This window comes from Rhagoletis zephyria, unplaced genomic scaffold, assembly GCF_001687245.7.
Source record: "Rhagoletis zephyria isolate East Lansing unplaced genomic scaffold, Rhagoletis_zephyria_1.1 Rzeph_scaffold_00279, whole genome shotgun sequence".
Lineage (NCBI taxonomy): Eukaryota > Metazoa > Arthropoda > Insecta > Diptera > Tephritidae > Rhagoletis > Rhagoletis zephyria.
Window position 1 is genome coordinate 203,896 of NW_016157363.1, and position 11,649 is coordinate 215,544.

Consider the following 11,649-nt stretch of genomic DNA (forward strand, 5'->3'; position numbering starts at 1 on the left):
GTAGCCACGCCCACTTATGGTTACATGTGTATATCTTGGTAACCGCTGCTCCAATTTCTTCCAAACTTGGCACAGTTGTTGGCGTTGATACAGCATACTAAATGGCTGAAAATTTTTAAAATCGGACAATAACAGCGCCCACATCCCATATAACGGTAATTTAGAGAAATACAAAATCTTCGATAAATCAGTAAATATTGAAGCTAATTTATTCAAAATTGATGCTTGCAACAATTCTTTACCAAGAAATACGTTTATGGTAAAATTTTGGCAAATGGGCGTGGCATTGCCCACTTATGATCACATATATGTATATCGGTAAGTGTTCTACCAATTTGTACCAAACTCGGTATGGTTATTGTGCTTGCCACATAAAAGAAAAACGTTGAAAATTATTGAAATCGGACTAAAATTACGGCCGCTTTTCATATAACGGTAAATTTCAGAAATGCTTGAAACTGCAATATTTCGAAATTTAAGGACGCTAATTTATTCAAAATTGATAGACCCCGGCTTACCATCTAGCGGAAGGTTTCGGAAAGGTGAAAAAGCATATATTTAATACTTGTGCCGGGAATTTAATGTTCGGCTGCGCCCGAACTTAGACTTTCTTAATTGTTTTAAATATGGTTGATTCTACAACAGAAACCCCAAAATTCAGAATTCCAAACCTTGTGCAAAATTAAAGAAAATGATGCAAATTTTTATTTAAATATTGCACTTTTTATTTACAGTCTTTAGAAAAAAGTTGAGTGTGCTGTTTATTAGCCCATTCCATTTTAGTATAATAAAGTGCAAGACTGAGGAAGCTGCGACTTACCATTGCTTTTTGGCAAATTTTGTTGGTGAAAGTGTGAAGAAAATTCTGCAAATTTTCATTCAAATATCGCACTTTTTATTTATACTCTTTAGAGAAAAGTTGAGTATGCAGCTTATTAGCCCAATCAATTTTAGTATAATAAAGTGCAAGACTGAGGACCATTGATTTTTGGCAAATTTTGTTGGTGAAGGTGTGAAGAAAATTCTGCAAATTTTCATTCAAATATTGCACTTTTTATTTATACTCTTTAGAGAAAAGTTGAGTATGCAGTTTATTAGCCCATTCAATTTTAGTATAATAAAGTGCAAGACTGAGGACCATTGATTTTTGGCAAATTTTGTTGGTGAAGGTGTCGCTCATTTTTTCCATATAAAAAAATTATCGAAAATTAATTTGAATATGTTAGCTTTTAATTTGGTCATCTTGGGATACTTTCGCACAGCTTTTAGACGAAATCTGTTGAAATTGCGCACCGGTTTTGCTCAACGCCATGCCCAAGGTCTTGCATGCGATTGGGTGAGTTTTTGCAATTGAACAGTGGCATTTTCAAACACTTCCATACGTTTTCTGTTGAGTCAAATCTGGGCTTTACGCAGGTCACTCCATGATTATGAAAGCTTGGGATTTTTTCCTATTTCTTCCCAGTTTCGGAGGATGTTTCTGGTCATTGTCCTGTTAAAATTGATAAAAGCCTGCGAAAGATATCCTCAGAAATTGTCAAATTCTTTGAAAATGCTCATTTATAGTCAATTTTCTTTTTACCTTAAGGCGTAACACGGCCCTACATCATTAAATGTAGACATACAAACCGAATACTTTAAATATTTTGGGGTAGTAGGCCAATCCCTGATGCAGGTGCACAGCACCTGAACCAATATTCCGACTGAAAACGTTTAATTTTATCCTCAGAGTTTAAGTATTAATCTATATATTAATACGCTAACCAAGAACACCGTTGGAAAGGCATTTTTCCGAGAGTTTTTGTGGTTTCACAATTGGTTGAAAATTACGGCCAAAACCGCTGTTTAAACATTTTCTAATTCTGTATAGATGTTGCTGCAACATGTTCAATTTGACATGTTTCGCCTGTTGTTTCACTACACATTTGAAATTAAAGGCTAGTACTGACTTCATAGCCGTGAAATTTCGCCAGCAACATGCATTTGGCTTGCCGTGAAATGTTGCTAGCAACATTGATTGTCAAATGAGAAGAAACGTCAAAATGAAAATTTAACAAATGTAAACAAACAAATTTATAAGCATCGCCCAGAAGCAATTGGCAAATTTTGGTAAGAAAAGTGTGTTTAAACATAATAATATAACTAATTCTATTCTTTTTAATAGGTTTAACTACATTTAGCAGCATTTGGGAAGTTTTGCGAGCTTCCAGCGCAACCACTAGCATCCAGAAGAGTAGGTGCATCACCCCAGAAGCAATTACCAAATTTTGGTAAGAAAAGTATGTTTAAATATAATAATATAACTAATTCCATTCTTTTTAACAGGTTTAACTACATTTAGCAGCATTTGGGGAGTTTTGCGAGCTTCCGGCACAGCAACTAGCATCCAGAAGAGTAGGTGCATCACCCCAGAAGCAATTACCAAATTTTGGTAAGAAAAGTGTGTTTAAATATAATAATATAACTAATTCCATTCTTTTTAACAGGTTTAACTACATTTAGCAGCATTTGGGGAGTTTTGCGAGCTTCCGGCACAGCAACTAGCATCCAGAAGAGTAGGTGCATCACCCCAGAAGCAATTACCAAATTTTGGTAAGAAAAGTGTGTTTAAATATAATAATATAACTAATTCCATTCTTTTTAACAGGTTTAACTACATTTAGCAGCATTTGGGGAGTTTTGCGAGCTTCCGGCACAGCAACTAGCATCCAGAAGAGTAGGTGCATCACCCCAGAAGCAATTACCAAATTTTGGTAAGAAAAGTGTGTTTAAATATAATAATATAACTAATTCCATTCTTTTTAACAGGTTTAACTACATTTAGCAGCATTTGGGGAGTTTTGCGAGCTTCCGGCACAACAAATAGCATGTTGGAAGAAGTGGCTTGTATGGCAGGAGCCCAAATGGTGCTTTTGATTGCGGAGGCCTTGAAGGCAGAGTCGCGTAAAGAAGTCAACAAATTTTTGAGGGAAAGGGGAGAAAAGGGGCGCTTCGCAAAGGATGTAAGTATATAATACAAATTGTTTGATACACTCTCAGTGGCGTTATGAATGGGAAGAAATACTTGGTTACCACCTTTCACCCACAAACTCCTAGATGTACTTATATATCGTTACCTTAATATAGAAAGGCCCTATCTCACATTTCTGTTTCTTCAAACATAGTTTGAAAATTTAGCGAAAAGCAAAGTTCTACAGTTGCGAATTTCGTCGAAGTGCTGATTTTTATTAAATATAATATTTTATCTAACGCTGTAACATTTGTTTTCAATTTCTATCAGATATATTGTGAGCTATTTGCCAGATTTTGTATAAGTCTGGATTCGAAGTGAAAATGAGTTAGGGCCTTTCTATATTAAGGTAACGATATGTATAATATGTATGCACATGTAGTACAGTATAAATCGGTCGCTATGCATTTAAGTTAAATTGATTTTATACATATTTGGTTACAGATATGTACATACACCTAGCAGAAAAAGGCTGCGAACACCATTTATTTTTTATTTATTAACAATATTTTGCAAGCTAAAATTTATTTGGTAATTTTTTATCTGGAGGAAAATGCGTAGAAGCGTAAAAAAAATATAGGTGTATATATATAAATGATCAGCATGTCTGTCTGTCCGGCCGCACTTGGTCACTTACAGCTGCGGTCAATAAGATAGTAACAAAATTCAAAGTTATATTTTTTGCAACTTATGTTTATTTGTATGTTTTTAGTAATCCTACTAATATTATAAATGTGAAAGTTTGCATGTTTGGATGTTTGGGAAACCATCACGCGGAAACGACTGAGCGGATTTGCATGGAATTTTGTACACAGATAGCTTATGACCTACTTTGGAAAATAGGCTAATTTTTGTTTAAGAGTTGCCACCTGCTAAATAAGTTTAATTAACTTTATTGCATATTCATATCTTCCTATTGCATATCTCTTCAAATATTTGGGGTAAAGTACTCAAGTTTGGCATGGAAATATATATGTATGTGAAACTAATCTCATACTCATGGAGAAAAATAAGAGTTATTAGACAAGGTGGTGTGGCAACTCCATGCAAACTGAAGAAAAAGGGGCGTGGCACTTCCCGTAAAAATTGGCTTTTTCTTGACGTTTGACATTTTCATGGTTTTTTTTTAAGTTTGATTTATTTGTGTGAACTTATGCCAGCTTTAAAACTTTGTTTTATGCGGTATAAATAAACATAAGTTTCAAAAAATATAACTTTGAATTTTGTTGCTATCTTATTGACCGCAGCTGGATTTAAGCGTAACCTAGCGCTTCTCGACTGGTTTATGTTATGATTGGTCAAGCGGTCTAGGACGCAATTATATGTAATTTAATTGTATACATTAATTTTCCCGAAATCTAATCAATCATTTGCAGTTTGATGACCTAGTGGCCAATGAAAAACAGTTCAAGGAGAATTTTCATATGGATGTATGTAGTTTCAACGAGTTGTATGAGCTGGTTCATCCTCAACTGCAACCTAAAAAGCGAACAAGGCCAAACGATGAAATTTCACCAAAGCAAAAGCTGGCTGTCGTGTTGGAGTAAGTCCATGCCCTTAATTTAACTTAACAATTGCTATGTTAATTTATTATATCTTATTTTATTTAATAAGGTTCTTTGCTTGTGGAACACTTCAACGGCATGTTGCGTCTGTTTACCGTATAAGCAAACAACACTTTGGAATCATTTTAACCGAAGTTTGCGACGCCATTATTTCTGCTTTAGGCAACGAAATTCCACCGCTAACACCTGCAGAAATACAACGTATTGGATACACATTTAACAAGTGGAATTTTCCCAATTGTGGAGGTGCTCTCGATGGCAAGCATGTTGCCATTAAGTGTCCACGAAATTCTGGAAGCCTTTTTTATAATTATAAGGTATACATTTAGAGCAATGGGAAGCATTTTCAGCTTCTATTTAAACTTAGAGTTTTTCTATAACCTTGTTTATACTGACATACACTTGTGGTCAGCTGATTAAGTCAAGTAACATTTTGACTAGTTTCGGCTATTTTTTGGCCTAGCATGATCAGCAAAAAAAAATTTTCAAAATCAACGCGATTTTCTAGCGTCTTGAAATTTGCACTTTAACCTACTAAAATTTAATGAGCTACAAAACTGCATACCCTATATTTTTTTAAAAATGCTGAGTAAAATGTTTAAAATTTTCGGGTGCAAATGTTAAAGTTAGTTGAGTTTTCATAATTTTTGTACGACGTTTGAAATGTGGATTTGTTTGCTTTTGAATACGCTATAAAGATACAGGTATAAATGCTTGGAAGAAATGTGTGTCGGGTCAAATCGATTTTTTGTTAATGCAGTTCTTGTGTAGGTATAAACAAGGTGTATTTTTATAATTATTAGGGATTCTTCAGCTTGGTACTAATGGCTGCAGCAGATGGTGACTACAAGTTTACCTACTTGGACATCGGGGCATACGGAAGCGAAGGAGATGCCGGCATATTTCAAAAATGTACCCTCGGAAAAGCGGTGCTTAGTGGAACACTCGCTTTTCCCGAAGCTGTTGAACGCCCTTACGTTTTTATTGCAGATGATGCTTTTCCATTGCACGTGCGGATTATGAAACCATATGTACCATCGCGAAACAGGAGGCTGGAAGAAGAGCATCAGATTTTTAATTATAGACTTAGCAGAGCGCGGCGATGCATCGAAAATGCATTTGGAATATTGTGCTCGAAGTTCTACTGCCTCTCCAGAAAAATGTTTTGCTCCCCGAAAAAAGCACAAAAAATAGTAGTTGCGTGCTGCTATTTGCACAATTTCCTCATAAGGACTCGTAGAGCTCAATATTGTCCTTCGAATTACGCCGATGGCTACAGCGAATTCGGAGAAGTGATAGGAGGCGAATTTCGCCACCACATCCCTGCCAACTCCCTTTTTTCGTCGGAAATGCGCAGCGTTCAAGCTGGAAGGCTTCCACAATCTGCATCTCAAGTTCGAGAAAATCTGTCTGCGTTTTTTAATTCTGAAGAGGGATCGATAGCCTGGCAGCGCAGAGCAGCTTGTTTAGATTAAATAAGAATGGTATGGCCACTCCTGTTTATTTATTTATTTTTAGGAATTTTCCTTTTCCTTCCTTTTTCCTAATTTTAGATCACAAGACCGAAAGAATTTCGTTTTCACTGGATTGCAATATTCAACATTATTTTTCGTTTTACATCCATATGTACATATAGTATATTGAAACAGTACATGTATTACTTTGAATTATAAATTTAAAGCAAAATATTAAATCAAAATGAAAATAAGTTTAAGTTCATTAATGTTTTATTTTATTTAGATGTGTTATGTTTAATATACAACACACACAACAGGATGAAAAAATTTAACAAAATAAAATAACTTTAATTCAATTCAATTATATGAAATAAAGTAAAATAAAATAATTAATTAACTTAAAACTAAATTACATTAAACTTAATTAAATGAACTGAATAAAATTAATAAAACAAAATAAAATGTAGAAAACAAATCAATGTAAAACAAAACAAAATAACTTAAATTCAATTCAATTAGATGAAATAATGTAAAATAAAATAATTTGAATTAAGCGAAAACATAAAAACAAATAAAAATAAAATAAAACAAAATAAAATATAATTAATAAAATAAAACAAAAAGGAATACAATAAAAATAGAACAAAATAAAATTACATTTCACTGCATCTTGTTTGGTGCTTTTCAACCTCCTCGTAGGCCATTTGCGTAAATTTCGCCCCTAACATATTCGCCGTGCTTTGCGGTAACTGTTCCAGAAGTGACTCCAAGTGCTTTAAAAGGGGTTCAAATTTGGATTTCTGAGTAATCTCCGCTTTTCGCAACTCCACAATACTATCCATTTGCTCCACAATTTTCTCCGCCGAAGATTGCAGAGCCGCATTAGAGGCATTGGAGCGCTTTGCCGATGTGCTAGGTGTCGACGTCTGGAAATAGAACAGGAAAAAAGTTCATTAAATAGTTTATGTTAAGAATTGGCGATTCTTATACTAAATCGTACATAATTATAGCCGGGGGGATCCAAACTTTCGTCGAAGCTGGTGCCTGCTCCTAAACCATCCATGCTGGAAAACGTTCTATAATATTCAAATTAACACACATATATACTGACACAATATAAAGAAGATTTACTTACACTCTTTGCGAAGACGTTTCGCTTAAAAACGCCATGTCTTCTGAGTATTCGAACTCAGTCACTTCACTCGCAAAGTTGAGATCCTCCAAATCGCACGCACTTCCCGATTTTTTTGCCTTGTTTGCATAGTACCGCTTGCTGTCTCTAAGGCTCTTCCACGCTGCTTTGCAAGGTTCCTCTGAAATGTTGGCAATGAGGAAATAAATGCACTACACTATAGTTACTCAGATATTACCAGGTTTACCGACAATTTGCGCGATTTTGTACCAAGCGCTGGAAAGTGCGTTTCGGTTACTGTGATCTTTTCGCTGCTTGTCCCAAATACATGGGAATCCTTTAACAGCCGCCAGTAATTTCTTCCTCTCTTCGTCATTTAATTGGATTTTTGCCCTTTTTGTGGTAGCTGTTGTGTTCTCCACTATTATTCAAATAAAAACGAAACAGTTTAATAGAGTTTTAAACTTATTATTTTAAATAAGCTTACTTTTTCCAATGTTTTGTTAATTTCAAACTTTTCAACTGCTTGTCAATTTCAACAAATGTCACTTTTCGCTCAATTTTAAATGACATGAGCATTTTAAATAGCGGTGAAAAAATGTTGCTGGCATCATGTTGCTAGCATGTTGCGCGGTGTTTTCACGGCGTGAACTGAGTACTACTTTGCCATGAGACGCATGTGAAATTTCACGCATATTTCACAGCAATGCAATTTGTATGGATTTTGACAGCCATTTCACGTGAAACGCGAACTTAGTACTATGCTTAAGCTTTGAAATAAAGATAAATATGAAGATGAAGAAATAAATGAGAACGATGAAGTCAAAAAAAAGGGCAAAAGTGAAGATAAAGACGAAAATGGAGACAATGACAGATACATAAGAATTAGGGTAACTAAAAGGGTAAGAACATTTCTTGAATTTACGAAGTAAACTTCTTTAGCGGCAGTTGATTGGTTGGGAGTAAATTGTCAAATTCAAGGTGAATAATGCACATGGAAATGGTTTTCAGCGGTTTAGCGGTTTGAGAATAAAAACAAAAACAAAGATGCCTAGAGGTACAGGCAAAAACGAAGATCAAAGCAAATTTAAACACTTTAAGGTAAAGGTGAAGAGGAATATGCAAAAATGAAGATAAATATGAAGAAAAGGATGAGGATGAAGATCGATATTGTTATCGATATAAAACCCGATATTTTTGTCGATATAATAATCGAGATTGCTATCGATAAAATAATCGGTGTTATTCAACTCGGAACCCGCTGGTGGTAGCAGAGGAAGAGGGAGGCCCCCACTGCGATGGAAAGATCAGGTGGAGAAGGACTTGGCTTCACTTGGCGTTTCCAATTGGCGTCAGTTGGCACAGAGGAGAAACGACTGGCGTGCTTTGCTGAACTCGGCCAAAATCGCTTAGGCGGTTACAGCGCCAAAAAAGAAGAAGAAGAAACCTTTTAGTGAGGGCAACAATGAGGCAGATCGGAATATGCGCTCTCTGGGAAGACAATACCTGTAATTATTGTACAATGGCTTTTCAACTAAAATTGAAATTATGAGGCCAAATAAAAATAAAACAAAACACAAATAGATGAAAATATTCAATTATTTGAGACTGAAAGTGAGAATGTATTTGTGAGATTGAAAATTTGAAAATATTTTTGTTATGTTAGAAAACTTCAAAAATGTTCAAGCTGCCTCTCAGCGGTTTTACCTTCAAATTTTTATATCGTGGTTTTTATAAGCAACTAGCTTTTACCCGCGGGTTTCAACCCACGCCAGAAGGAATTAAGGGGGTCATGTGACTTGTAGTTCCATAGTTATGGCTGATAAAAAATTCCAAGCCTATGTTAAGTGCTACGCCCCCTTTTATAAACTCAGTTATATATACCTCACTATAAGCACCTAGATATGTCCGCATACCAAATGTCATGTTTATGTGACTTATGGTTCCGAAAATATTTCACGCCTTTGGGATTTGCCGCCCCCTTTCACAAACCTTGTTTATGCCGACACATAAAGCGCTTTGATCCACTTCGCTGTGATTCAAAATGGATGCATAAACTAAATTTCAATACGCTCTGAATTTCAAAAGTGTATTGACTCTAATTTGATTTCAAATCGCTTTTTTATTTCTCGTATCGGTTAGAAAACAGGTATAAACACGTCACTAATTTGACGAGAAGTGAAAATAGGCTAGTTATATAGCCCGTTTTAAATTTAAATTATTATTAAAATAAATTTGAATTATTTTTCGCTTCCAATTCGGTTAATCGCGCAAATCAATTATTAAAGAAATATCGAAATAAAGCAACAGATTTTGTATACTTTTGAATACGGTTTCACCGAGTGAGCTGTAAAGACATAGGTATAAATGCTCGAATGAAATATGTATTGGGTCAAATTGGCCTTTTGTTAATGCGGTTCTTGCGTAGGTATAAACAAGGCACCAGTCTTATTTATATACCTTACTATAAGCACCCACGATAAATGTGTCTGCATACCACATTTCAAGTTCATGTGCCTTATGGTTTCGAAGTTATGGCTGACTAAAAATTCCACGCCTATGTTATCTGCCACGGCTGCTTTCACAAACTCATTTATATATACCTAAAGATAAGCATCTACCATAGATATGTTTGCATACCAAATTTCAAGTTCATGTGACTTACGGTTCCGAAGTTAGAGCTCATTAAATAATTCACGCTTATGGGAGGTGCCACGCCCCCTTTTCCAATACCGCCAATTATTCCCCTGAGTATGGAATTAATTTTATTTATCTCGACAGCAAGTTCCAATCCTCTACCACAAATATTTCAAGATAAACAACATAAAAATTTTAGTTAGTATAGGAGGGGCCACGCCCTCTTTTCCAGGACAGCCCATTTTTCTCTATTCCTATAACCTTCTCGGGGTAAAGGCAAATAAGTGCGCAAAGTTTCGTGCGATTCTGTGCCGCGGGTCAGAAGTTATAAGGTTATAAACAAACAGACATTCACATTTATATGTAGACTAGCAGAGCACCCGACGTTGTTCGGGGTAAACAAATCAAAATATAAAACAGTAATACAAATATTCAGTTCAGCATAATTTAAAGGAGACAAACTATTTTCTTTGTTTACATTAAGGCATCCTTACTTTTAGCTTTATCGTACTTTAACTAATATATATTGATCATCACTTGTCCTACAAATCTTGATCCATTATTAATATTGGTGGATTAAGGTAACGATCAAATTTCTAAACTAAAATTATTCTACTACGGTACATTCCGTTTAGCTGCCTATTCGATTAGCTGTTTTAGTATAGTTGCACTTTTCTGGTAGAAAGCTTAATTCGGAAGGAGTTTTATTCATTATGAATGAACCTTTTCCGTTTAACAGCATCGCGGGATTAAAAAACGATTTAATCTTTCCATTTCAAAACAATCTAAAGACGGCAAGGTTAAAAAAACACACACAGCTTTAAACATCCGAGTTATCTAATAGATGAATACATATATGTATATCCCCCTTTTACAAACCCATTTATATATACTTTCCTCTGAACACCTCCCATAGATACCTATATCAGAATACCAAATTTCAAGTTCATGTGACTTATGGTTCCCAATTTATGGCTGATTAAAAATTACACGCCTACGGGCGTCATTCATATACACCTTACTATAAGCACCTACAATAGATATGTCTGCATACCGAATTTAAATTTCATGTGACTTATGGTTTTGAAATTATACATAGCTGATAAAAATTTCCACGCCTATGGGATGCGCCACGCCGCCTTTTACAAACTCATTTATATAGACCATATTATAAGCACCTACCAAATATGTACATATATAACTGCATACCAAATTTCAAGTTCATGTGACTTATGGTTTTGAAATTATACATAGCTGATAAAAATTTCCACGCCTATGGGATGCGCCACGCCGCCTTTTACAAACTCATTTATATAGACCATATTATAAGCACCTACCAAATATGTACATATATAACTGCATACCAAATTTCAAGATGACGCGACATATGGTTCCGAAGTTATAGCTGATAGAAATTTCAACGAATATGGGATATGACACGCCCCCTTTCACAAACTCGTTTATATATACCCTCCTATAAACACCTACCATTTCAAGTTCGTGGGACTTATGGTTCCGAAGTTGTAGCTGATAAAGGATTCCACGACTATAGCATGCGCCACGCCCCCTTTTACAAACTCATTTATATACAGGGTGTCCCAGAAGTAACGTGCCAAACTTTAGGGGAAGGTAGGTGGGGGGTGAGCTCACTGATAAACAAAAAATTTTCAGGTAAAAGTGTCACCGTTTTTGAAATATTTACATTTTTTCGAATTTAAAAAAAAATCGTGCCTTTTCATGTGTTTTCTTTAACTGCAACTACAAACCGGGCAATACTTAGTAAATTTTTTATGTAAAATACTTCCAGATAGTTGCCTCTCCATACTCAAATGCAATGTAGTTAAAATA

At 35.2% G+C, this 11,649-nt stretch overlaps 3 protein-coding genes and 1 long non-coding RNA gene across 4 annotated transcripts in view; 1 reads left to right on the plus strand and 3 right to left on the minus strand.

Moving 5' to 3' along the window:
- The window catches only part of LOC108358640 (uncharacterized), a 14,549-nt gene extending 5,414 nt beyond the window's left edge, over positions 1–9,135 (minus strand). The window contains exons 1-2 of the long non-coding RNA XR_001846807.1: positions 8,907–9,135; positions 3,463–3,468 (exon numbers count right to left, since the gene is read on the minus strand). This is a non-coding gene — a long non-coding RNA (uncharacterized LOC108358640). The remainder of the gene's footprint in view (positions 1–3,462; positions 3,469–8,906) is intronic.
- Positions 1–11,649, minus strand: part of LOC108358635 (TLD domain-containing protein 1) — a 214,481-nt gene that overhangs the window by 128,999 nt on the left and 73,833 nt on the right. The window lies entirely within an intron of this gene.
- Positions 1,930–6,176, plus strand: LOC108358636 (putative nuclease HARBI1). Its single transcript, XM_017610075.1, has 10 exons — positions 1,930–2,109; positions 2,165–2,270; positions 2,326–2,431; positions 2,487–2,592; positions 2,648–2,753; positions 2,809–3,002; positions 4,387–4,553; positions 4,625–4,892; positions 5,379–6,059; positions 6,129–6,176. Exons 6-9 carry the CDS (start codon positions 2,868–2,870, stop codon positions 6,048–6,050), a joined length of 1,242 nt encoding a protein of 413 aa, XP_017465564.1. The 5' UTR covers positions 1,930–2,109; positions 2,165–2,270; positions 2,326–2,431; positions 2,487–2,592; positions 2,648–2,753; positions 2,809–2,867; the 3' UTR covers positions 6,051–6,059; positions 6,129–6,176.
- LOC108358638 (uncharacterized) lies at positions 6,880–7,928 on the minus strand. The gene is made up of 4 exons (XM_017610078.1): positions 7,652–7,928; positions 7,403–7,585; positions 7,168–7,345; positions 6,880–7,108 (listed from the first exon to the last, which is right to left on the minus strand). Coding segments are annotated over exons 1-4 (471 nt in total). The 5' UTR covers positions 7,653–7,928; the 3' UTR covers positions 6,880–6,999.